General features: G+C 36.8%; 4 protein-coding genes across 13 annotated transcripts; 1 reads left to right on the forward strand and 3 right to left on the reverse strand.

Moving 5' to 3' along the window:
* Positions 1 to 21: 21 nt before the first annotated feature.
* Positions 22 to 1,172, reverse strand: LOC141915184 (COMM domain-containing protein 1-like). Of its 2 annotated transcripts, none has more exons than XM_074806623.1 (3): positions 956 to 1,172; positions 515 to 802; positions 22 to 417 (listed from the first exon to the last, which is right to left on the reverse strand). In XM_074806623.1, exons 1-3 carry the CDS (start codon positions 1,121 to 1,123, stop codon positions 310 to 312), a joined length of 564 nt encoding a protein of 187 aa, XP_074662724.1. In that variant the 5' UTR covers positions 1,124 to 1,172; the 3' UTR covers positions 22 to 309. The 2 variants fall into 2 exon arrangements, with proteins under 2 accessions (XP_074662724.1, XP_074662725.1); XM_074806624.1 differs by having other exon boundaries at positions 1,082 to 1,131.
* A 190-nt stretch (positions 1,173 to 1,362) lies between these two features.
* LOC141915181 (integrator complex subunit 7-like) lies at positions 1,363 to 6,597 on the forward strand. Its single transcript, XM_074806612.1, has 21 exons — positions 1,363 to 1,792; positions 2,033 to 2,162; positions 2,242 to 2,388; positions 2,465 to 2,602; positions 2,765 to 2,894; positions 2,983 to 3,099; positions 3,205 to 3,327; positions 3,409 to 3,523; positions 3,600 to 3,707; positions 3,817 to 3,926; positions 4,019 to 4,121; positions 4,205 to 4,347; positions 4,426 to 4,611; positions 4,723 to 4,878; positions 4,967 to 5,161; positions 5,261 to 5,364; positions 5,436 to 5,501; positions 5,587 to 5,746; positions 5,840 to 5,938; positions 6,025 to 6,216; positions 6,298 to 6,597. Exons 1-21 carry the CDS (start codon positions 1,699 to 1,701, stop codon positions 6,535 to 6,537), a joined length of 2,856 nt encoding a protein of 951 aa, XP_074662713.1. The 5' UTR covers positions 1,363 to 1,698; the 3' UTR covers positions 6,538 to 6,597.
* A 352-nt stretch (positions 6,598 to 6,949) lies between these two features.
* Positions 6,950 to 21,201, reverse strand: LOC141915182 (metastasis-associated protein MTA3-like). 9 transcript variants are annotated; one of them, XM_074806613.1, is made up of 22 exons: positions 20,795 to 21,201; positions 19,343 to 19,410; positions 18,907 to 19,000; positions 16,557 to 16,741; positions 16,309 to 16,429; positions 16,118 to 16,223; positions 15,920 to 16,019; positions 15,473 to 15,661; positions 15,232 to 15,365; positions 15,062 to 15,141; positions 14,839 to 14,955; positions 14,530 to 14,598; positions 13,967 to 13,999; positions 13,056 to 13,097; positions 12,477 to 12,503; positions 11,549 to 11,610; positions 11,221 to 11,446; positions 10,604 to 10,783; positions 10,089 to 10,196; positions 9,922 to 9,995; positions 8,651 to 8,793; positions 6,950 to 8,454 (listed from the first exon to the last, which is right to left on the reverse strand). In XM_074806613.1, exons 1-22 carry the CDS (start codon positions 20,820 to 20,822, stop codon positions 8,346 to 8,348), a joined length of 2,295 nt encoding a protein of 764 aa, XP_074662714.1. In that variant the 5' UTR covers positions 20,823 to 21,201; the 3' UTR covers positions 6,950 to 8,345. The 9 variants fall into 9 exon arrangements, with proteins under 9 accessions (XP_074662714.1, XP_074662717.1, XP_074662715.1 ...); XM_074806616.1 differs by lacking the exon at positions 14,530 to 14,598; XM_074806614.1 differs by lacking the exon at positions 13,967 to 13,999.
* A 297-nt stretch (positions 21,202 to 21,498) lies between these two features.
* On the reverse strand, positions 21,499 to 26,134 carry LOC141911668 (T-complex protein 1 subunit delta-like). The gene is made up of 11 exons (XM_074802666.1): positions 25,899 to 26,134; positions 24,564 to 24,616; positions 24,136 to 24,477; positions 23,665 to 23,786; positions 23,444 to 23,573; positions 23,220 to 23,359; positions 23,045 to 23,141; positions 22,723 to 22,961; positions 22,229 to 22,463; positions 21,994 to 22,107; positions 21,499 to 21,729 (listed from the first exon to the last, which is right to left on the reverse strand). The coding sequence occupies exons 1-11, from the start codon at positions 25,993 to 25,995 to the stop codon at positions 21,712 to 21,714; spliced, it is 1,587 nt and encodes a 528-aa protein (XP_074658767.1). The 5' UTR covers positions 25,996 to 26,134; the 3' UTR covers positions 21,499 to 21,711.
* Positions 26,135 to 26,311: the final 177 nt, after the last annotated feature.

Below are 26,311 nucleotides of genomic sequence, written 5' to 3' on the forward strand. Positions count from 1 at the left end.
AAGTTAACAAGATTTAGAAAATTATTTAAATTTTGTTTTATTTTTACTATACATTTTAGTTATAATTATATCATTCATATAAAAGCATACTTTTCATTTCAATACAGATATAATCTCCAAGCACATTCAATGCATTTGTCACAGTTTACACCACAAGTTTAGTTCAAAATTGGAGCCGCAACAAGATACAAAAATATCTGACTTCTGCATTGACTAGAAGAATTAATATACCATTATAGCATATTTTAATGATAGTTTTCACTACCAATATTTAACAGATGTATAATCAATTAATACAAATACAAGCATTTATTCATGTGTCTGGTAGGAATTAAGTTTTCCTTCTATCTCTTGTAAACTAGACAAAACTGAAGAAAGCTTAGATTCATCCATCTCAAATGTTAGAACATCGTCATCCTGAAATGTAAAAAACATGAAAATGAATATCAAACCTACTGGGTACACTCAAATCCTAAAATCCAAAATGGGATGACCGTAGTCGATAGATGTTTACTTTTTTGCGATTATTTGAAAACTGTAATTCCATGATAGCAGTTGGTGTGTTGATTTGATCAGAACTACGAGTCTGCGATTTAATGTCTATTCTCCAACAAATATTCTTCAGTCTATTACTCCAAATGGATTGAGAAACCATTTTTTCGTGCACTTTGTTTTTGTGCGTCTTCCAAAACTTGATGTATGCTTTCGACTGTTCAGCTGTAATTGCGCCTTCTTTCCTGCGAGTTTGCGATGTAAGAAAGGCGTCCAATTGATTAAAATCCATATCTGCCGATGCAATACTCTGTCAAATGAAGTAAAAACATATCGCTCAATTGTAAAATTGTCATTAACGCTCAATAAATTCATTGATTAAAACCAAGAGATCTTTTTACTATAAAAACCTAATAATCGTTGATATGAATAAAGAATCATTAAAAGGAGGAGGCGGAGGTACCTTTATCAAGCTGACATTTCTGTCAAATATTTGCTTGAATTGTTCCTCTGTTAAATCAGGATAGATTTGATTGTTTAAAAACGACTCGGTGATCTCATCTCCTTCATCATAATATATACGCCTTACTAGGCCGTTCAGTAGACCTTGGAATCTCTTTTCTTCGTCCATTATAATATCAGTGCGCAAACAAGGGTAAGAAATGTCAACACCCAATAAAATCCTCATTGACCTTGAATTTACTTATATAATTCATGTTGAATCAGCTTGGTAGCAGCACTATAGGTCACCTAACGGGATTTTTGCGAACTAATATTACACTAACGGGCTAGATAGACCATTACAACTATAATCGAAATTCAAATTCAGTAATTTTACTTTCATTTATGGTTACAGTGCATTCATCATCGGTTACATCAGCAAGCGCCACTGCGCCAAGCTAGATGTTGTGTATTTTATTTCTCCACTGCTCACGATCTGTAGTAATTTGTTTTAGGATTTCAATATCTGATGTTCTATTGCTGAGGTTGCAGTGCATTGTATCGTTCAATTGTTATTTTCGGTTACCGCGGAATTATATTAATTCACAGAAATCCCGCTAGGGGACCGTATGGTGCTGCCACCATGAATTGGAAACCTCCGAGAAACCAATTCAATTCAATAACATTAGGGTCTTATCAGTCAAGGCCGCAGAGCGATTTTTTTGGTTTTGGTCCAGACTCAATATTACGGTTTAATAGTGCATAATGGCTGGATTTGTGCATCGTTTATCAAATCAAGATATCGGAATCGGAGAACCGGAGAAAGATGCCAATGCTCTATTACTCGAATTAGATAAAGGTTCAACACATACATCCAAAAATACATACCCTCCCACTGTCACTGACGACACTCTAAATTTGCTACAAAGTCAAAGTAAAAAAAATGTCATGAATGAATAAGAATCAATCACTCTATCTACTACTAACCATCAGTATCTAAGGGCTAGGCCTATCTGTCCCTATCATCATAACGCACCAGCTTCTTGGCAGCTAAAGCTAGTTCCCCGATTTTTATCCTAGAAGACCATTTGCTTTTCAGGATTACGATCTGCGAAAAGCGGTGAGCAATGCGAAGCTATTGTTAAATTTCCGCGGCTGTTCGAGAAATACCCATTCCCGATTCTGATCAACTCTGCATTCTTGAAATTAGCTGATGTATTTCGAACCGGGTACGAAACCACCGAACCTGTCGATAGAATTTTTATATTATTTTAGTCTATAAAGCCACCGCATATTTTTCATTTTCAGGAGTAATTTCTTGCGGTTATGCATTTTGAAAGTGACGCAGCAATGCCAACGTCACCTAGATAAGATCATAAATGTAGATGAATTTATTCGAAGAATATTTTCCGTCATACATAGTAATGATGCCGTAGCCCGGTCTTTAACACTCAGGTTTGTTGTTATAAGCTATAAATATAGGTAATTTTGTTCCCAATTTATTCACGATGATAACATGCACTTTTAACAGAACGCTGGGAAGTATGGCTGCAATTATTCCTGAAAGAAAGAATGTCCATCACAGCATAGTTAGCAGTCTAGACTCTCATGATGCCGTAGAATTGGAAGCAGCCATCAAAGCTGCTGCACAATTTGCTGCTCAGTCTCAGTAAGTTAGTCAATTCGAGGGTCTTTTCTCTGATCTAAAAAACCCAACAATTATGATAGAAATTTGACTCCCCTGAGGTTTGACACCCTTTTCAAGGTTATAATCAAAACTTAGGGTTCGTCTGTCTAATTAATGTTTATTTCTATCTCAACAATTTTTCAGATCATTTTCGACGAGTATCAGTCAGAAACTTGCTGATATGATTAAAGGATTGGAAACACCGGTCGAGATGAAACTCAAACTAATACCCATATTTCAATATATGTACCACAATTCAAAAATATCAGCGCATGTAAATTAAAGTTTTTATTTTCTATTCTGAAATATTGCATCACCAAGTCTGCTAGCCTACTATGATGTGTTTTAACACTTTCTATCAGGTAAGGGAGCTGTGCACTGAAATGTTACCAAGCTACCCATCTTCTAGTTTTGTGTTGGTCACTCTGCATACCCTGTCATTACTAGCTGCCAGATCTCTTGTGGATATTCCTAATCAGGTAAAAGATCTCAGAAACTTAGTCCTCTACAGTAGTACACTGTATCTCACACACAGTTAACCTATTAGAAATGCTTAACCCTTTCATTTACATTTGCTTCTTTAGATCCAGTTATTGTTAAAGTATCTAGAATCAGATCCACGAATTGCTGTTAAACTTCACGCTCTACAAGATTTAAGTATGCTTGCCAAAAAAGGACCTCATCTCTGGACGCATACTGACATTCAAGTAACTCTTACTTCATATCTTTATCTTCTAAAGAAACTGCTTTCATCTTTGTGATTACCGGTAATCCGTTTATATTTTCAGAGATTGTGTAAATTCACAACTGAAGCCTGTTTTGATGATTTGAGCATTGGGGCTCTTCGGGTGTTGACAGCTTTGTCTAAAACGCTTGCTGTCAGTAAATTTGAAGCAGTCGAAGGTTGTATATTGATGAATACATTGATGATTTTTTTGTTTCGTATTTGTGAGTAAGGTTTTAATTTTTTGTACTCCAGGATCTCCGGTGTTAGACATATTTGCGCGGTGCAATTATCATGAAAATAACACGATAGCATCCAAATCGGCGGAACTGCTTACAGATATGGCCATTCACAGTGTCAGAGGTTTGTCTTGAAGTTTTCACTATGATTACTAAAAAGTGATTTTTGTTGAAGTAGGCTGATACTGGTTGTATTATAAGCTTATACTGGTAAGTTTTAAATATTTTTTCAGCTGATTTAAAAGGAAGTGCTATTCTATGTCAAGAAGCAACTAGTTCTCTTGATACTTTAATCATGGTTTGCATTGCCACGGATTTAGATTCTTCATTTCAGTCTCTCAAGGTAAGAATATAGAATATTTATAGAATTGCAGACAATTTTATTTTGATCTTTATACTTTCACACTGAGTATCGGTATTTGATCATTCTTGCAGGTGTGTTTGAAGTCGGTGGTCAACCTTTGTAATTCATGTCCAGATCGAAGTAGCAGTTTTGTATCAACTATTGCCTCAGAACTCAGTACTGATAACAATAGATGTAAGAAATTTAGAATAGATTTCTTATTCTATTTGATTAATGGTGCCAGTAGAAATTTTGATCACGATCTTATATAATTTCAGTGAAGAAGTCCCTACTTTTGGCTGAATCTCTGGCTGCTATCGGCAGTGAACAACGAGGGTCCATACATAAATCATTATCAGAAGTCGTTCATTGTTTACGCAATTTAGATGCCTCAAATGGAGACGATGCTAGCAAAATGGGGGTAAGTGCTGAACCAGTCAAATGAAATATTGAATTATTTTTCATCATGCCAAGACACCTACTCGCGTTTGATTTTCAGGTGTTACTCATAACAATCATATTTCATGCATATATCGGGAATTCACTGTCACAAGAATTGTGTTCGCTGATTGAAAAATTTGCATCTTCGACAAATGAATGGGTCACGTATAAGATTGTACGGTCTGCAATGAGATACGGCCATCATTTGATTGCTTCAAAATTATCTGAATCTATCATGACTAAGGTATATTTTCAATCATTTGTATGAACACATATATTGATTTGACTGAATTGAAGAAATATATGATGTAAATCACTATACAGTATATCACAGCATATTTCTTTGTTCATAAAGATTTCTAGAGAGCATTTCTTCTACTGGTTGAGTGCCATAAACAATATTAGTAAAGGAGAAACGTGTTTACTGAAGTTGCAAGATGCACCGACTAGTATTATCAATACCATTAATGAAGCGACAGTTGAGTATTATAAAGGAATTTCAAATCTAAAGGTAATAACATTTATTCGCATTTCAGCTTGCGTAGATATGAATGCAATGCACATTTGATATAAATTTGTGCGTATACCATGATTTTTAGGCTGCAACTACCCCGTTGTTTCCACTAAGTTTTCCTGTTGACTACATGCGTCTGAGAGTTGAAACGCTTCAGGCTCACATTCAACTGATGACAGCCTGTACGAGTTTTCGGACAAACCCACCACCAGCGATCGCTACATCGCTTGCAGCTTCAACCGGTCAGGAACAACATAAATGTGGTCGAGGTGCTTTACAGGTATTGGTTAGATAAATGCTCCACGATGAAAGAAATATAGTAAGAGTTTAATACCATTTGATTACCGCCGGTAGTTGTTCTTTTGTTCATCTCTTTCAGTTGCAAAAATGTGCGGATCTTTTTTCTGCGATAGTCAACCAATATAATAACCTATACCAAGCGTCATTTGATGCTGATCCCCAGACACTCAATAGCATCCTACTGTATCCTTTCTAAAAATCAAACCCACTCCGTGATTTAATTTGATGCATTTGTCCTTAGCTTGATTTTGTAGATTACAGCAATCTTGTCAGCTAATGATATTCTTAGTGGATACTGTACTCAACAAAAAGCCAAGCAGGTATTTGTAATTCATCATTGAATTTATGGGGGTAAAGCTAAAAGATTGGTACATGAACAGCGATGAAATCTTTCCTCAATTTCAGCGACGCTTCATACTTGCATGGTATGAAAATACCGCAGACTTTGCGCATTGAGCAGCACGAGTTGATTGATGTGTTCCAACTTCTGTTGACTGAGTTACGACAAGTTGCTAATCATAGTTCATCATCAAGTGCTGGCAGTGGTGGACTCATTACATTCAAGGTTTATTCAATTCCGTGTTTGATATTTCAGCAGTGTCAAACTTTTAATTGATATATCAATATGTCCCAGTATTGTTGTTTGTGTCGTTTATAGCATGTTGACTTCCTTTTGAGAGCGTCACAGACGATAGTAAGAATCCCGTTGTGTGTGCCCAGATACATTTTTCAGAGCTTGCAATCGACACTGATAAAGGTAGATGGGGACCAGCCGCAAATTTCCCTAGACATAAAACATTTTTTATGTATGACTGGTACATGTATTTATCGTTTCATTTACAGTTAGCTATTTCTCCACAACCTCGCTCCAGCAATGAGCCGGTATCAGTTCAGAGTGATACACACTTATCCGTGAAAATTGAAGGTGTCGTGCAGCATGGGGCTCATCCCGGATTGTTCAGAAAGATTCGTTCTGTCAGACTAACTGTTAACTCAGTCATTCAAAGCCGAGCTCAGGCAACTAATGATGGGAAGGTTTGTACATGTAGTGACTTGATATTTGGTAGAATATTGCAGCCTTTCATTTATAAAGAAATTAACTAACAATTTTTTCAGCCAATGGAGAACCCTACTAATGATATGGAGCAGGTCGTTGAACCTCATAATGACTATTTCAGTGCTCAGTTTATTTTCACATTTCCAATCAATGGACTCCATGTGATTAACATTGAGGCATCAATCATCGATCAAGCTGGTTCGATTTGGAAAACTGGACCAAAGACGAACATGTTTGTCAAGTCGTACGATGATGCTATTCTAAGAGCTCAGCAACAGGCGCAAAAACGAAACTTTTAAGAATCTATTTGTAAAGACGTTGTTGTTCACTTGTTATTGCATTTCCTCTGAATAAATCATATGTAGTAATTAAACTGACGTATTCATGTCCTTAGCTGGTGTATTTACCATACTATAGAGAAGTTTAGATGAGTAAACATGGTCCTTAGCAGGTCAACAAGTGGTACTTTCGGGGAAAATGGTTAAGGCTCTGATTTCTGCTTACAATCATCAGATCACTCGATATAAATCAGTTGGGCATTGATAATCCTTTTTGTGAAGCTTTAGATGATCAACAATTGGAATAGTTTAAGAGAATTAAGGTCCAATTAGAGCGAGACCAGTAATTGATTAGCCATTGGATCTGGGTAGTTGCACAATGCCAAAGGAAAAATCTGCTGCAAGACGAACTACACAACTTATCTGATCGATTTACTGAACATTTATTTATTGAAAATGAATAGAAAAGGGTTTCAAGAAGTATGTGTCTAGTAATAGACCTAAACCTGAAGTTGAGGAAAACCAATTACAACTTCTTTTTGCAAAAACATAAAGCAGAAATAAATATTTCGGACGTAAACAACATGATACATAGATAATCCAAAATTTCGATTCAATAATTTATTTTTGTTTCGTTAAACTCTATGTCGTCATGTGAACAAGATAAAAATATATGACGCAACAAGCTTTATCGATAAAATGCTTGGTATCCATGTGAAGAATATGACGCGGTTAATTACATGATACATAAACTAAAGAACTATTGCAGGCCGCAGCTATTACTGATGGTACACAGTACCCTTCTATAAATGTTCAATTCATAAAAAAGACAGATTATAAATAAATAAACCAAACCAAAAACATTACGGCTGGAGGCCGGTTGGTGCGACAAGCTGTACATATCAATTTACAGCAAACGGTATGCCTCCAGTTTTGACCATGAAATTTCGGTGAATGATATTACATAATGAATGTCGGCTTATCTTGAAGTCCCGAATGGAGGTCATAAAATCAAATTCGATCAAAACATTTCGAAACGATGCTTTGATTAATTGAATAAATGACCGTGTACATGGAAAGACTTTATATACACTTCGGTTAATACTACATCTACATGTGATAACTACAATAATGTGTGTGTGTTGCACAGGGTAATTGTACACTGCACAACCAGTACAAAACAACCCCATCCCCGAAATAGACCGCATCAAATTTACATTACAAGTCACTTCCCTGTTTACTCATTCATAAATAAAATCACTCATACATCTGCGCGCCTCGTGGTATATTTTACACAAAAAGAACTAACGTTTTTTACTTTTTGTTACCAAACTCACAATCTTCTTACAATTTTGGCCATCCGCGTGTTCAGAAATGTTCACCTTCATGAGAACTACAGAAGTTCACACTCTTATTTCATAAATACTATTCACATACCAAGATAGCGACCGAACTAATTTGTTTCAAATAGCCCCAACTGAACAATTGCAAAATGTGCAAGTTAAAATTAATCATTTATTAGAAGATTTTAGGTGTTTTTTTTTCATATCTTAATTTATCGTATTTCATTTAGTTACAAATCACCACAGTAAACCGATTCCGGTTTGAATTTGTTCATTTCTTTTTTTTTCAACGATCGCTTCACAACATCCACTCATCATCGCGAATAACGTATAGTTCTGGATTTAAATGCGAACACGATTCGGTGCCGGTTACATTGTAAATCACGCTTACACTGTAGGTGGGTTTAAACTATGAGCAAATACACTGCGACAGTAACCAAAACATCATCACATTGATGTACGTCACAGTCTCCCTGAATCCATCGTTCAATCTAGTACTACTACTGCTTCCTGAGAACCTTTATACAGAATTTTCATCCATGGTTTCCGGGCTGCTCGACGAAAATCCTGATTGGTCAGTTGCTTCCTCAGTTTCCTGTAAGTAAACAAACATCAAAATGAAATAATTCTACTTCTGTCCAAGAGGGAAGGGTAGGGGGTTAGTGTTATTTACGCATCACAGAACCAAACATGTCAAAGACACAAATGTGAGATTCATTTGAGCAAAATTGACAGGGAGACAACAACTAGAAAGTTCAATGATTTCTAGAAACGCATGCGTCGTAACTGACCTAGTTGCCTCTGTGGAGACAAAGTACACATCATCAGGTGCATCTACCCAGTTAACCGGTTTCTTCTGCGGAGGTTTGCCCATCATGGTCCTAGGTCCACGCCCGTTCATTCCCTGGTGGTTCAGCAGGGGCCCATAACCGCCCTGCAACAAACCAAACAGAAACACTCGATAGTAAGAGAGAGAGAGAGAGAGAGAGTGAGAGAGAGATAGAATTGAATGGCATGCACTACTAGTCGCTATATATTCAATAATTCATAGACAATTAGTGCCATGGCATCCCCAACCAAAATAGCCGTTTATATTCCATGCAAATTTCTCTACAACTATGATTATTTACAGATCAGCAACAAGGACTTTTGATCAATAATTAACAGCTACGGTTGTTGGAAACTCTCGGGAAGGAAAGTGCCATTTAATTGAATCCCAATCCAATAATATTGAAAGCAGCCACCAAGCATAAAATTTCTAATAATGAAATAAAACAAAGAGGCGCCTAGCCCGACTAGGTTTAGGTGAGTTGGGTTTTTTTTGGGGGGCGGGGGTAAATCTAATTGAAATCCCAAGAAGGAAATTGCTTTTATGATGAACCACACAAAGTCCTGGGGAGCACATAGACCATGATCTGCAAACTTTCAAAGCCGTTCCACGTATACATATACACCTGTACAGAACTGTGAGTTACCAGTTTCCAACATATGATTAAGATAACTTACCAGATATAAGACAGGCAGGTAGCAGATATTATTACCGAATTTTTCATTGCTATCCGTATAAAAATTTGTTCGGTCACAAGGGCAATTAAATATTCAAAAGGCTAACCTGCCGTGCCTGTAATTGTAATATCCAGGTTTACTGAACCACAATTATAACAGAGAATACTGGAACAGCCTTGAAAAGAAGAATACATCTCAACCGGCAAGATGCCATGCAAAACTACACCACATTTATAATATCTTACATGTATTATATAGAAAGCGTACACTGTTTAAACTAATTGATATAAAGCATAAATCAAAATCTCGCTAAAATAATTGAATTGAGATTATTTAACACTGGTTTTTGCTGAGGAAACTCTTAAAATCTTCCAAAATGTTTTCTCTCTAAATCTAACAGTAAATGTATTTTACACTACTGGTACACAATAATATAATCCAAAATCAAAATTCATGCATTATTTTTCGTTTTCCTACATAACATGTGCAATGATTTCCAACCCACAAATGAACAACACAACAAAAGAAAGTGATTGATTGATAAATGAATACAAACCTGCTGATGAGTCTTGTTCAGGCTCCCAGCTTGCCTTATTACACCAATAGATGGACGCTTTGCAGGTGGACCGTCTAAAATGAGTCAAGTTTGATGAAAAATGTTACAAATTTTTTTATTTAAACCGTGTTACACAAATAAGCTAGATAATAGACATAATTACATACTTTCAACTCCGTTGGTCTGTTCGTAACCCCTTTTCTTCATGATAGTTGGCTGACCTGCAGTCACTCTTGGGGGTGGAGAATCACATGACCGCATGGTAGGCTTTGGTTCTGAAATACATAAACACATACACTACAGCCTAAACCGGATAATCAATTGTTCCACTAGAAAGAGGTGAAATGCCACGTTTGTCACCCCAGGGGCCAGTTGCTCAAAAGTTGGCTTAAGATAACTGGCAGACAAATACCATAGTAATAATGAACTTTTAAATGTCACTATGTCAACTATCCACTGCTTTACTCTATCTACAACATCTCAGCGACTGGCTCTTAAGTGTTAAAAGGGATGGTGGCCATTTTGAAAGAGCTTAAGTGTTAGTTCAATGAGCATAATCTATGGACCTAGCCCCTCACTACTACTAAGTCTCACAAAACCATATGTTATTTGAAGTGCGTAGAGCAATGATTGCGATGACGTCAAAATCAGCATTTGCTTCAATTCTAGACGAAAAACTTACGTTCAGCTGGAGCGGGAAACAGTAACACTTCGGCTGGCTTACGAACTCCTTCTCTGCTGAGTAGCGGCGGTTTTTCTTGATTAGTATCGATACCGAGTCGTGAAGACACGCTCTCCATCAATCCACGTTCACGATTCTTCATCGCTTCAGCTTGGTCGCCGTTAGCAAGTCTTAACTGACCTGCAATTTACATCAGTCATATATATGTGAAAGATTATGAATATCAATGCAATGAATCATCAGTATGACCACTTTAATTTGACGTGACCGTCGCCACCGACTTTTACCCGACTATTCCCCGACATGCACGTTGTGCTCCCTGACTCAATCTGCTAAGAATCTTATCAATTAACACGGTCAAACATGTAAGACATAGACAGAGACCGTTTGATTTTATATGCGATCTAGCAATCTTAACAAATTTCCTCCCCTTTTTAAAGAAAAGTAATTTCCCTGACTTTTTCCTAATTTCCAGGTAAATGGCCACCCTGATCATGAAATGTCACACTCAACAAGAACATTGGACTCTGGCGCGGAAAGAATCTTTTCAGGAGCATACATTTTCAATTTCATGTAAGTTGGCCCAATCGGGGCAAGTAGCTGGTTCTAAAACTTACATTCTTGTTTGATGGATGTAATATTGATCGCCTGGAAAGGATTTCTAGCAGCGTGTCGAATTCGTAGAATATCTCTGCAGATACGTCGCGATAGACGAGTCAGAGGAGTCGTGATTAAACAGAACGCAGCACGCGTTTTCATTACAGGACGTGGACTGCCTGCTCTTACAGCTAATCCATGAGCGGTAGCTAAATGCCGAGCCAAATGCGACTTCAACTTAAATTCCTAGTAAAAGGCAGAAACAATTCGTACGATGATTAATCCAAAAGGTAACAATTGCTCCTTTCATCCTGAATCATAATAATGGATTGATAATTTGAAACTTACCCTTCCGCAACCGCTAATAGTACAACGATGGGTCCGAAGGGCTGCCATGTGAGCCAAACGCTCTGAAAATAAAGTTTCTTATCACTAAACACGCTTACTTATAATCTCCTAGAATATGTTGAGCTTATCTATTGACGATTACGTAATTTCATCATGGAGAACATTCGAAGCATTACAGGCATGCCAAGAAAACATATGCACTAGGTTTCAGAAGTCATAAGCAAGAAATAATGATGACAAACTACAATAAGTTGTCTATTGAGTGATAGTGGTTGTCAGTGCAAATTTCAAGTCAAATGCTTCATCGATACGGTACATTAATAATTTCCAATGATTAAAATGCTTAAGATATGTGCATATTTTATGTTAATGTGATCATATATTTGCAATCGTGTTACTTTTTAAACCAAAAAGCAGCGACTATTTACTCAGATGGAAATCCTCCGAGATACAGCAAATACTGCTAACAAACACCAGCGATCGATGTTCGAGCAAACTCTAACCTTGACAAACACATCTGCTGCTGTCTGGCTTTCAAAGAGTTAATCAGTGTCTAGTCAATGCAATCGACTTAAAGCAACTATCAACATTACATATATTGTCAATGCAGCCAACTTAAATATTTATATCACAACTGCTGTCTGATGATTTGCAGTTACTATGGTAACCATGTGGATAGATGGATATATTGATATATTTCACGCGCATGCGGTTGTTGCTTATCTGGTGCTTATCGCAAGTGAAAAAGATAAGAAACGGGTGCTAAATTCTGTTAACAAATTCGAAACAACTCAATACGATGGCAGAACAGAATTTATCTCCACACTAGCTGTTATTAAACTAAAGGTTATGTGACGACTGATTCCAAGCCCGTTACCATATTTTGGTGATAGTATTTGAATAATAGTAAACAAAATCAGAATGTTACCTGCGTCAGACCTAATTTCTCTATGACCTATAGCAAAGCCAAAAAGAAAACAACAAAAAATGTAAAACAAAAAGCTTAATATGAATTAAAATCAAATGGAATGCTTCATGCAATATATACTTCTCAGTAAATTTGTCTGTGTCTATTTTCAAATGATTTTCAAGATATCTCTGGCTCAAAAGCTGAACTGAGGATGCTCACAATCCACAATTCAGATGTAAAATATCAATATTTATGTAATCCCTCCACAAAATGATTTTTGATATCTTGGCATACGTAAAAAGTTTAAAAATATTAAGCATGCACAATATTTGGCCAAAAACTGGCCATAAGTTTAATATAGATGTGTATTTTTTTCCTAAATGATCAATTACTGATTCTCAGTCTTTGAAGCAACAACAAAAATCATGTGTAACGCAACACATAATCGGAAATTTTGACGGAAGCTGTCGTTTTTGAACAGTCATGCTGAAGAAGACAACACTGATACATAGATCGGAACATTGAGAAAGGAGCAACAGACAGAGAGTAAAGAGAGAGAGAGATTGTGACAACAGCTATGATGTGTAAGTGACTTACTGCGTTTGATAGTATCAGTGAGTACGTCCCCCTCTGTAAAGTCTAGTAGCGTGAAATGAAGAGAGCCCAACAAAAAGTGCACGATTATTAATCAGTTATATACAATTGACATGAGACAGGATGTACTGATAGATAGATAGATATATTGCATGTATATGGTACGGTAACTTAGATATTTTTCACTAGTCAGGATACTATAGGTTAGTGGAGATACCTGGGAGTGGGTTCCTGGGAGAGAAGGGAGATCAGCTGACAAGGATACAGTTTTATTCTATTTTGTGACTTGAGTGCATAGGTGTCATTTAGTTTTCAACATTACATCTAAAATTCTATTTACTACATACACGGAAATAAGCAGAATAATAGCAGGCACTTCTGAAACATATTTGAAGATCTCTGCGTATTCCACTCAAACTACTGGTAGCTAATACAATGACATGCTAAATAGTAAGTACATCTGACACAGGCTTTAAGGTTTTCCATTGAACCAAAGGTATTTGCATAGTGAAGCGACATCTTATTGGACGTAGGTTCTGTATTATACAATGATAGGTGTTTGGGACAGTGGTTTACATAGAGATTCGAATTTGGGAAACCTTTCAACGTAGTTTGGTAGGTATGGAACATACGCTAATATCACACAAACAAAACGTAAGGTTAGAGAATAATGACTGCAGGAATGGTTAGTGAATTCAAACGTCTAATACATGAGCCAGGAAATAACATAAAACTGACAAAAAAGCTTCAAGCGTAGAAAACCAACCTATTATTTCAATCATTTTCTAGTACTTAACAGTTTGTCACTTCTTGTGCGCCGAGGGATCAAGGAAATCAAGCAACATCCACTCATTATTTCCCGTCTCATTTATTAGATATCAATAAATGAAAAAAAAAAAAATAAAGTAGCTAACCGTTTCTCTGAGTAGGAGGCGGTCGTTCACCATCTAGTGAATAAACGAGAAAGGATAGAGTTGAGTCACTGAGATTCTGAAATTTATTCAGGTGGATGGGAATTGCAGATAGAAAGTCCTGCGGACAATTCTGGTGAAGGGATAAACTCGAGAAAGTCTCTGGCGCATGTGAGTTTTGCGAGGCAGTGTAAAGGTTAATAACGATTAGTATTCATCAACTTTTAAAATATTGGGAGAAGCAACTGATGAGTGTACAAGGGCTTGATGGCCGATCAGTCAGCTTGTCAAATGCAAGCAGAGCTGCAGCAGAGAAGAATTCTGATGAAATGATGACATTACCAAAATAAATTCACAGCAAACCACACACGAAGGAAAATAGAATATATACGTATACACTATGTAATAACAACAATAAAGATAAGTGACAACATCTTTCAAAACATTTCAAAATCTAGCCAAGAAATTTGAGAAAATTGAAATGTCTAAGGGTCGCAAGTGACACGTAAGTGGCTAGAATGTGAATTGTTCAATTCTATCCCTAAATGGTCCTACATATATTTTACCTGACAGTATTTCACTCTTAGAGCCATTAGACCCATTCACAGATACGACATCTGAATATTGGGCATTCGCTAGATTGTAGAAAATAGATAGCACACGCTGTTTAAACCAAACACTCATTCAATCAAATCACCAGTCATTCGCAGATATAAGCTTTTTTTTGTGTTGAAGCTCAAAGCAATTTTTTCGATTAACCAAATGTTACATAATTCTCTCACTTTTAAGTAACGAACCACCCCCGAGCAGCATATGTTCACCCTTCACGCAGCAGTATGTTGTTTTGGGTAATAACCAGCCTACATTCTGCTTACCTAATCGTGTCGGCATTTTTAAACCGCCACATTTTTTCCAATACATCCAACAAGCAGCGCAGAGACGACATTGCATGTGCACCGGACCCCATGAATACCATTGATGGGATGAAGCAGCTGCAAAAAGACATTTAGAATTCAAAACATGAAGCTAAGATTCAATATTCTATATTCTGTAAATAATAGAAAGTGAACTCATAACAGCTTTAAACTCAGTCCTCACCATAACAGCTTTCACATGCACGACCAGACAACAGGTCAGATCCTTTCGAGTTCATTATAGCAGCAGGGTTAGGTTTATTACTGAAATGTATGGAATGTGGGTTTGAAAATGTTCAGTCAACATCACGTCTGTTGTCTCAGGCAAAGAGAGATCAATAGACAGAAACTTACTAATTAGGAATGTAAACCTGTTTGAGTTTACTCTCTTGTTCAGCTGCTTTTATTCGTTTTTGTTGAACGTATCGATCCGTCGTTTTCCACATGTAATAATATTCTACTATGCTTTTTAAAGTTTTCCACGGTAACTGAATATCAGAAAATAATCCGAAAATTTTACAAGACAATGGCAATTTACACCGGCGTATAGTTCACAGTACGATCAACCTAGATTCTCTCATTATAAACTACTTACAAAATCTTGCCGTATGTCATTGAAATCTTTTCCATATTTATCTAAAGCCTCTTCGAATAAGTTTGCCTCCGACGCAGACCATTCCTCCATTTCATCTCGACATAACACAGGTCCGCCAGTAGGGACTAGACTGGCAACTGCGTCGTGAATCACATAGGTGCTTTTATGTAGCGTATCCATAGCATGAAACTGTTATATGAAAATAGAGATGCAAATGTCATTCATTAAGAATGATGGCTTACCAGAGGCTTTACTTTATTTCATCGAATATTTAACAAACTCTAAGTCTTATTTACGACATGAGTGGAAATTCTTGACTCATAACTTTAATAAACATTTTAAACTAAGCGTACTACCGTAAGTAATGCCTGGATTAGCAATTTTGTTGCATAAGAAGCAGGGTTCAACAAGAATAAATAGTTTCTAAAGACTTCTTGTAAAACTCACTAAAGTGACATCTCTTGATGCAGCAGCCGCACTCATATGTAGACTAGGTTGTCTGACTGTACTTGAACAATCTAAAGCACGTGCAAAAGTTCCTACAGATCTGAAAAGAGCACCGACAAAAATTTCACCAATCAACTCAAAAATTCATATTTCTTGAATCGGATAATGGGATGGTATATCGTACTAGCTATTTCTCACCTAGCGATAACCATAAACTGATCTATCTGTTTGTCAGACGAGCCGTTCTCAGGATTCCAAACCAATTCCTCTAATTTTTCACCTTTCCTATCATTTTCATACTCCTCTATAAAAACAAGATCAAAAGGTCAATTATTTACCTAAGATTCTTTTATCATTTCAGATCCTCGATATGACAATTCTATACATACCTGGCGTCATTTTTAGGGTTATTTTTTCAACTTGAAACTTCGAGCCTACACGGATTTCTCCTTTATCAGCTAATAAAGTCTTTTGTTGCGGGTCATAAACTAACGAATAAAAAAATGTATCCTGAAAAAAGAAATTACACAAATATATATACATATACACACGTATATAGATATGGAATATAGGGGTAGATCAAGCAGCTGAACACTCAATTGCATCTGAATCTGATCTAGGTGAAGACTGTGCTGACCTCTTTATTTAAATATGATAATAATGATTCTGTTTCATTGAGCAATGTCACACAGCATTTTCCTCGTATGTGCGTTGCTGGCAACGTTTCCACTTGTCTGGACAGAAATAATTCCCGGTGTTTCAACTGATGACGTTCTTTTTCTGCTATTTCATCATCGCTTTCTTGCTCGTCTTCCAAGGCACCTGGACAGGAAAAAAAATGCAAGATGTATGAAATTGATCAAAATGCATAAATTTACACACTACCGGTACTGGGAATATTGCGATAGAGGCGACATCAACCTTTTACAAGAGCAAGCTTGGGAGGTGTTAATGTCACACATTGCAAATGCCAAATGTAACTAAAAAAGAGTTCCACGTTGTAAATACTAAATATTCGGATATGCAACCAAAAGCGAGCAAGCCCTCTGTATCATTGTCATGATCAAACACATGAAAGATTTACTGACAGTTCAAAGATGTGATTGTGCGATGTAATTTGATGAAATGGTGTAAACTATCCTATCATTCAACCGTAGTTATTACTAAATAACTGTGGGCTACAATATTTTCCGCCAACAAAAATGCTGGGAATTACGGCATAAATTGTATACTGTAAGACATGATATATGGAGGTTCACTTTTTGAATAAGTAGAAGTTAATTCAAAATATGATGCCCAATCTATGGACCACGATGTCGGATGGTGGTTTCTATCACGACGACATATCATGACGCATGGTAGGCCTACACAGTGAGTGTAGACATGAGTATACATACGATTTTTCTCTGATTACTGTCTGTCTCGATCAATGACAATAATGCAAATCATCATCAAACCACACGAAGATTCAGGGACGAAATATACTTTAAACTTAAAAAAATATCGAGAACTTCGACATCCGTGCACATGTATTTGGCGTTCGACTACTGTCATAACAATATGACCAAACTAGATATGAATGATGTGGGGCTATAATTCCAGTAACCTTTAACAATGAAAGTAATCGGTAGCTTTTGAATTAACCCTTCACAGGCCAGTTCATATCGATAATTGCCAAAAAATATCAAATTAAGTCCTATACTGATGAACATTTTTTTGATCCAATTGAAATGAGGAGTTCGAAGGTTACGATCTCAGACTTGACGATCGAAACGGCATCCTCGATCTTGAGCAAATTGAAACCACCAGTATGAAGGTTCTAAGGGGGTTATCAAGACGGGCTAAAAAAGGGGGTCGAAATTTAATACCCCCAGGGGGCATTCGAAAAAGGGACAAAACTCGACATCCTGAGTGGATGGACGAGACAGTTCACTTGTTCCAAATCAATAGCAAGTACACTTACGAGTGGCAATAACATTGGTTGTCACATAATGCAGTGTAAACTAAATAAGAATAAAATTACTTTTATAGAGTCCATTTCAGATCGCAAAAGGTTTTTTGGTCAAAATCCTTAAAGGAGGATACCCAACTTTGCGATCTTCGATTTTTTTCAATATTGAAAAAATTGAAATTTCCATTGTTGTAAAATTAAAAAACAAATCATGGCCTATAATTTCATAAAATTCTCGATAAATAGATTCAGCATGTATTCATATTATCAAAGTTATGCTTTACAACATTTTTAGATGTATTTCACGATTTTGCATTGTTGCAATCAGCAGCCAGCACATCTCAGGAGCTTAACAACACAGACTGTAGACTTTTTCACAACTGTGGAGCCTTTTTCTGGCGCATAATGTAATTTAAACAAACACTTGGGCCTGATTGAAAATGACTATCACTGCTTGTCGATTTAACGCTTGGAACCACTATCATATGGAAGTGACGATTAAAAATAAAGGAAACAAGCCATTATACTACCCAACTAATCAAGGTTGTACCCAGAAATAAAATGATGGCAAAACACTTCATACAATATAAACTCAGCATCAACAAACTTTTTGGGCATCCTATGACGCATTAATTGATTGTAATGCTAGTGTCAATATTGTCAAAGTAGATGTAATCTTAGAAGATAAAACCATATCACAAACTTAAATGCCTGACGATGGTCTCTAGAAAGTCCGAAACACTGTGTCTTTTGGTTTTAATTTCTTGAATAATTAAATTTGCTTTTAATCTTATAAATTTTGTATATAGTGTTGGTTTTAAACTCATTAACTATTCGCCTCATCAGAATGTGCTAATCTACAATATGATATAGTTTGGTCCAGTTGATGTTACCATAATTGTGTTTCCAGGGTCAATCAGGAATTTCAAAGGCCGAGATTTTAAAATGCCCTTCAAATCAAAGGAAGGGTGATGCGTCCAAACTATTCTTGACAGGGTCCCTAAATCCATCCAGGAGAGCAATAGGAGTAACTTACTTTGATGTTTGTCTGCCAACTGAATGAGTGAACTCGATATATCTCTTCGTCGATAAAAACACATAACTTTTGCTTCAACGTTTCCATTTGGCGTCTAAAATTCAGAATTTAAAGAATGTCCGATAAAGTGCCCCTGCGGTTTATTCAATTTCTGAGCAATTTTTAAGCGTTGGGAAAGATAGCACTAGTAAAGAAGATGCGGCAGACAGCAGTACAGCGGAACTCGCTTAATTCAGATCTTTCAATCCGGATTTTCATTTAATTCAGATGAAATATTTGGGTCCATTCATGTTAACTATTATTCATAATTCAGATTTTACTTCGGAGAAATCAGGCCAGTCCTTGGTCATCCGTATTAAATGAGTTCTACCGTATCTTACATCACTCTGTACATCTTCAGGCAGAACAGGTTCAGTTATAAACGGGTAGAACTTACTTTGTTTAATTCCTCTATTCTTCGGATTTGGTAAGGAGTTGTAGATGATGTTTCAAAATAAACATAATCTGTAAGTTAAGCACAATGGAAATACTTTTTAACTAGATTTACATATCTTCATATGAAATACGATGAACTTGAAGCCCATTTCTCAATTAGGTGACTTTGATTTCTCTAAACCTAGTTTTTTTTTACTCCATCTGAAAGATTTTATGAAATAAATCTGTCTCTTTTATAGAGAAAGCGAAAGCGGAATTTTTTTGAAAATGACTTTTTTTCAATGACTCCTTCAGCATTTCACACATTTAGAACTTTTGGCAATGAATATTTACTCATTTGGATAAAAGCCGCATGAAAAGGCCTATGACGAAACAAATTGCTGTTATTTTGTCATTGGCCAATCATGGCGAGAAAAGTAGTTCAAGATATGCCTATCAGGGAATATAAGTTTTGAGAAATCTTTTGGGAAAAAAATAAACAACCAGATGGATTGTAAAGGAATAGTTTAAGCACTCATCATATACAGTACAATGGGAAAAATCTTCTCAAGAGGGAATGGGGATTCCAGCTTTTCTAGTTCTATCAGGGGCGGATTCAAAGGGAGGATGCGAGCGTGTGCAACCCCCTAATAATGTCAAGTTACCCAGGAATTTTATAGCAAAGTTAAACATATCAAACTGATACCTAAAAAAAGTTCATAAGGCAAGCTTGTTCTCTGTATTTCCAAAAATGAATCAACGTTTTCCGGTGAGCATTCTTTTGGGGTGCACTAAATTATATATGCCCTATTTTGGGGGTGCACTCCTCCTTGAATCAGAACCTAGATATATCCGTATTTGCCCAATGCAAGATCAGTCTTCGCACTGAATAAATACACTTTATGGCGGAATTATTCAATTAAGTCGCGAATGAGGATGTGTTATTGCTTCAAAACTATCAGGCTCAGGAGCCTGTTCCAGAGAAGTAGTTGCATAGTTCCCACAGTTTAACAGCTAGGCCACTATCTAAAACTCTCGTTTAAAGCGGAAGAATTGCAATAATCACAATAAAGTCAAAGAAGGCATTATCAACAAAAATATCAACTTTCGCAAATATCTATAAAAATATCAACCGAAGGCCTAGGACAATAGGCAAGCGAGCGCTCGCCAAGCTATTAGAATTTGATTACTTTGTATATAATCCTGTGATGACATTGATGATCTGATGATGATGCTGCTCTTTTTGGTTTTACCTGTGAACAGCTGGCCTCATTCAATATCAATATTATCTGGGCCAACATTTGATTTTGTGTTGAAAACGTAAAAATGATACAGTAGGCCTATATCAATCGCAAATACACGCAAAAATAAAATGTAAGAAATATAAATTGGATCAATTATACATGCACAGGCAGGCATCATAGCCTATGGCCGGCGAGCTCGAAAAAAAATCTGCCGACTAAAGTTTACGAACCTCCAACTCGATACATATTTGCCGCCATCCTGTGTATTTAAAACTTCTATCCACCTATAGATGTTTGTGCCGGGATCGATGTAGCATAAAGATGAATTTGGCGGCCGGATTATCCAGAAATTAAACAAATAAATGGGCCAAACACGACACGCGATTCAAGATCACCGGATCGCCATTTTCTGAGTGTTCCGCGTTCTCCTGTCTTCCTCCTCCCGTGACGTCATGCGTCCTTCCCGGCCCACTGACACAAAGAAACTGACCGTGATTCAAATCATCTATTTTGTCAAAGAGTTTATACATGTTGCCCATTCCATCATCGTAAGGTCATTCGATCATTGGGTTAATGGAAATGTCGTATATAACGGTATTTTCAAAAATCGAATTTCACAAAAATTTAATGCAAACAATATGGCGGACAAAGGGTTAAATACGTATAAATCGGGTTACAGTAAAATGCGGATTACCCATTTTCGGGCGGGTTATTTAATCAAATTTATTAATTTTCTTCTCATACCTAAAGCATTTGGGGATCTTATAACATCTTTCTCCCATGAGCCAGTTGGGTATTGCAGACCTTCTTGCAGTTTGGATACGGAAAGATCAGAGAGCAAGGACAAAGACGACAAAGAACAAGGACCTTGATTGAGGACCTTCGGTCAACAAATGGATAATCAGAAACAAAGTCAGAAACAAATAAATACCGATGTATTATCATTGTGATATTTATTATTCATTACACCAATAAATAAACACATCCATTATATCATAGGTGGTATCATTAAAGCATAATGAAAATCATTCCATTGTAGAAAAAAAATTTATAAGCTTGGCAGTTTTCCGGAATGAAAAATATCTATCCTTCCTGCATATTCTTTGATCACTAGCACAGCACGTTTTCTAGCTCACTCACATGGATTCTATTTCAACGTATTCACCTAGAAAAGGGAAATTGAATGAATTTATTTTTTCAAATACATAAACATAAGTATAAATAATTTTACAAACAATTTTACGATTAATCACTCAGTGCATATCAATTGAAAATTTACATATTTGAGGAGGACAGTAAGCAGTACCGAGAGGGGGATGCATGCCCTCTATAAACATATAATTTAGGCTACATACAGTACAAATACATCATGCTAATTCCTGATAAAAAGATGTAAAGTTATTTACACTTATCTACTGATCAGACTTACAATGTCATCAATTTTCATGATGCTGCGCACGGTTTCTGCCGCTAATGTAATGGCGCTCGTTGATACTAATAATGGCTGTATAACATTTTCTTCTAGGATATTAGTAATAGCTCCCTGAAAATATAGAGACGGAAACTTGGATAATGGTTTCTATCTGAGAGTTAGTATCCGAAAATTTATACTCAACTATCTGGAACCGAAGTATACAATCAAAATTTTCAGGGTTCTAATGTACCTTACGAACATTGATACCAGCTGTTTTTTCACCATGAGCGTGTCGATTTCGTAAATCAGTGACCGTTGATATGGGGTTAAGACCGGCATTTTCAGCTAGTGTGAAGGGAATTACTTCCAACGCTTCGGCGAAAGCGCGGAAACAATACTGTTCCATACCGCTAAGAGTATGTGAATATTCCATAAGACGTAATGCAATTTCGATCTCAGGAGCTCCTCCTCCAGCTATCAGCGCCCTACAACAAATGAAACAAGTTTCATCAAATATGATCTCCAATAATTTTCCTCGATCTTGGTTTTTCTCTTAAAAGATTAGTTGCACGGTTCCCACAGTTAAATGAATTAAAACTTAAAAGTATTTCGTGGGCGATTGTTCAATTTTCCCAAATGGAAATGAACAGATACCAGTCATGCTACAGGGAATTACTACTTCAAATTTCCCAAGTTTTTCCCAATTTCCGTGTTCTGTGGGAACCATGTAGTTGCATTACTGACCTCTTCTTCACCAAGCATCGTATAACGCACAGAGCGTCGTGAATAGATCTATCAGCTTCTTCCAGCACCAATTTATTGGAACCACGCACGATAATACAAACAGTTCTGCCTTGATTAGTGATACCGGTAACTTTGACAACTTTACTACTGCCGGTTTGTACCTCTTCGACAAGATCAGCAGATGCCATCATTTCTGGTTGGAAGTGATCGATGCTCGCGATTGGTTTACAGGCTAAACTCTGAAATGAAAATTCAACTTCACTTATTGCTCCTCACTGTATAAGCAATGAAGGGAAGAGACGAAATATAACATCTCACTTACCCTACAATAAAATTCTACATCTTCTCTTTCGATGTCTTTGATTACCATGATCTTCATTTTGCCCAAAAAGTGAAGGGCTAAGTCATTGACAGCATCTCTGAAAAGGATTTATAACGGAATAAAACACATTTTTCAGATATATAGGCTACAACCTTTAGTCAATTCTAAATATTACCTTAAGATAGACTTCTGTATGAGCAGAACGTTGCAGCCTGATTTCTTAATCTTCTTCACAAGGTCTAAAATATACTGTCTCTCCTCACGTAGAACACGATCCATTTGAGTGTAGTCGGACACTACAACTTCATTCTCCATCTAAAATCCACAGTAGACTTGATTAAACATGTTCAGGATAAATATGAATGAATTACAGTGCATTCACGATAAGAGCATACTCACATCTGTTTTTGGTGGTGAAAGGCAGAATTGAATGAGACCAATTTTAGCCTTTTCTACTTTACTGGGACCAGCCGCAGCTCGTCCATTGAATACAACTCCATCAATTAATTCTGTATCTTCAACAGTACCACTAAATATAAAACCGTTGGCTTAGACATTGCTAACAGATCTTAGTACGACCACAAACCCTAGAAGGATATGTTAAAACTCGAGGAGCTCACCCTAATTTTTTGATTATCTTGACGTCATTGAGGTCACAATTAATGGCAGTTGCTGGGTCGATCACCTTCATGACAGCGTCCACTGTGATCGGCGACAAAATGTTTGAGTATTGAGACACAACCTACAAGAAAACAATGATAAATCCGTCTCAGTTGAAAGTTATTCTGAAAATATTTAGATCAACCCCGAACTTTTCGCTATGTTCTTCATGCTAAAAAATTCTTAAATCTGAAAATGTTTAGATCAACCCAGAACTTTTTGCTATGTTCTTCATCCTAAAAAATTCTTAATTCGACTCTCTTACTCTTTAATGGACTTGAAGTAGCATTTAAGCTTGTTTTTTAATCAGTATCAGTATCAGCTCATAAGTGAGTGACTGCTCTGTGATCGTGCATTAGTTTGCACAAAATCCATCGAATTGCTAAAAGGGGTCAGATCTTTTTTAACACGACTCTACATGAAATGCGTACCTTGGAATTCAATGATGTTGAAGCACTCTTTAACAGGGAATCGTTATCACTGAGTTTCACCGGCGTGCTCATATCTTCAAGAATCGTGCAACATTTAGCAGCAGCTCGTTGGAAAGATTCCGAAATCGTAGTCGGATGAATTCCTTTAGCCAGCAGCTTAGCACTCGCGTCCAATAGACTGCCAGCTATAACAACAACAGAGGTCGTTCCATCACCGGCTTCAATATCCTGTGCCTTTGATAATTCAACTAACATCTTTGCCGATGGATGAAGAACTTGCATCTGTTTGAGGATTGTAGCGCCGTCGTTTGTGATCGTAACATCTCCCGTACCGGACTGGATCTGAATTAGAACACTCAATCTATAAAATCTTAATCTAGTCATTTAAATTAAAAGATCAAAACTTTAAGCCATTTTTGACTTCGTACCATTTTATCCATTCCTCTTGGGCCAAGACTTGTTCGAATGGCATCAGACACAGCTAAAAATAAAACAAAAAGTTCATCTTCAGGTCATGAGAATGTGCGCAGTAGCTTTTACTTGACTTAAGCTTATCAGCAGGTACCAAAATCTCGCAAAGGCAAGCAAATTCTTGGACGGTTGAGTTAAGTGCGGCGAACGCCAGTCAACAGTTTATGTTAGTAGAAATAGGTAATCTCCGTAGTATCCCCGCCCTGCATGTGTCAATCATATTAGCATGAGCATGTGCTGTCCGCGGCGTCGGAAATAAACAGTTGTATTTTGCATATAGTACGGAATACCTCAAGGGCCATACGACTTACGTTTTACGAGTTACTAATACATTTCCTACAATACGTTATGACTTACGATTTACGACTTAGGTTTTACGACTTACGTTTTACGAATTACACGTTTTTCTCTAATTGGCTTCGGATATCCGAAGCGCGTTATTCAAAGAACGGGTTTCGAAATGAAGTCGAATTGTCATTTCAAACAGCATAATAAGAGTAATTTATTGTACATAGTGAATCAATCTCGACTGCAGTGGTCTATTACAGGGCAGAAAATCTGCGCGTTGGCCATCTGCTGTGCGAACCTTCTCAAAATCTATTAAATGCTGACAATACATTTCACACTGACTGATGACTGTCCCGTTACGTGCACGATGATTTTAATAGACGATATTTCAATAGATCTTAGCTGGAAATGATTTAAATAATTAGAACAAGATTCATCAATTTAGAAAAAAAATGTATCTATTTTTTGAAAACACTGGGCTGCATACAGCCATCCATCCTCGTTACAGTGGTTATTCGTCTAATAATTACACCCACACAGTGAAATGCCTACCACGTGGCCACTGTCCTTGAACTCTTGCGAACCGAAACTCCAACACTTAACTCGTAAATCGTATTTAAGTTGAATTCGTAACTCAAAAAACGGAAGTCGTAACGAATATTCAAGGAAATGTATAAGTAACTCGTAAAACGTAACTCGTACGGCCCTTGAGGTATTCCATAATATCGAATGAAAAGGGACTTCTCTCATTCTTTCTCTGCATCGAACTGATTTCTCCTGTGGAACTGCAAGATCTCCACATTTAGTGCCGTGAGTGACCAGGATAAAAACTCCACATTATTAAAAGGCTGGACAAGTAGTATAATGGGAGATTTGGATATTTGTTCGATAATAAATTCTTTAGTCATTATCCTAATATGATATGATGACTCTCCAGTGTTTAAAATAAAGAAAGAAACTGAAGAAAATGTCATATATTCTAGAATCTACATTTTGACAGCTACCTTTTGCAGCGGTGATGTTGCTGTATCGGATTTGAGTGGGTTTATCTTTGTCCTCAAATTCGGACCTCTTCCCCTGTACGGGAGCAGTTTCAGGCATCTTTATCAAGTTTATTCGTCGAATATAAAATCAAATCTGGTCGGATGAAAGCCGATATCGAGATTAGTGAATGAAAACTTCACCGTGCGCAGCGGAATATTCCGGAAGGATAGATAGAATTTATGGCGTCGGCTAGTTTCCCGTGACGACGAGATTTCAGATTTTGACAGAAAAAACTAATCTAAACTTGATTTAAGTCATTAATGAATGATCAAAATGGTTGGAAAATTTAAAAAAACTTTAAAAAAATTAAACTTGGCAATTTTGATTGGGCAACTACCAATTCAATTTAATAATTTATTAATCACCAGGTGGC

This window comes from Tubulanus polymorphus, chromosome 1, assembly GCF_964204645.1.
Source record: "Tubulanus polymorphus chromosome 1, tnTubPoly1.2, whole genome shotgun sequence".
In the NCBI taxonomy this organism is placed as follows: domain Eukaryota; kingdom Metazoa; phylum Nemertea; class Palaeonemertea; order Tubulaniformes; family Tubulanidae; genus Tubulanus; species Tubulanus polymorphus.

Coding starts and splice junctions, on each gene's coding strand:
- LOC141915182 (XM_074806613.1), bottom strand. CDS start 20,822: ATGGCGGCAAATATGTATCGAGTTGGAG. Junction 14,956..15,061: donor TGCATGTGAAAGCTGTTATG/GTGAGGACTGAG, acceptor GTCTTTTTGCAG/CTGCTTCATCCCATCAATGG. Junction 10,784..11,220: donor TACATCCATCAAACAAGAAT/GTAAGTTTTAGA, acceptor TGTAAATTGCAG/GTCAGTTAAGACTTGCTAAC.
- LOC141915184 (XM_074806623.1), bottom strand. CDS start 1,123: ATGGACGAAGAAAAGAGATTCCAAGGTCTACTGAACGGCCTAGTAAGG. Junction 803..955: donor GAAATGTCAGCTTGATAAAG/GTACCTCCGCCT, acceptor TTCATTTGACAG/AGTATTGCATCGGCAGATAT. Junction 418..514: donor TTTCAAATAATCGCAAAAAA/GTAAACATCTAT, acceptor TTTACATTTCAG/GATGACGATGTTCTAACATT.
- LOC141915181 (XM_074806612.1), top strand. CDS start 1,699: ATGGCTGGATTTGTGCATCGTTTATCAAATCAAGATATCGGAATCGGA. Junction 4,879..4,966: donor AAGGAATTTCAAATCTAAAG/GTAATAACATTT, acceptor CATGATTTTTAG/GCTGCAACTACCCCGTTGTT. Junction 5,747..5,839: donor GTGGACTCATTACATTCAAG/GTTTATTCAATT, acceptor TGTCGTTTATAG/CATGTTGACTTCCTTTTGAG.
- LOC141911668 (XM_074802666.1), bottom strand. CDS start 25,995: ATGCCTGAAACTGCTCCCGTACAGGGGAAGAGGTCCGAATTTGAGGAC. Junction 23,787..24,135: donor CAACATCATTGAATTCCAAG/GTACGCATTTCA, acceptor GTTTTCTTGTAG/GTTGTGTCTCAATACTCAAA. Junction 22,962..23,044: donor ATGTAGAATTTTATTGTAGG/GTAAGTGAGATG, acceptor TTTTCATTTCAG/AGTTTAGCCTGTAAACCAAT.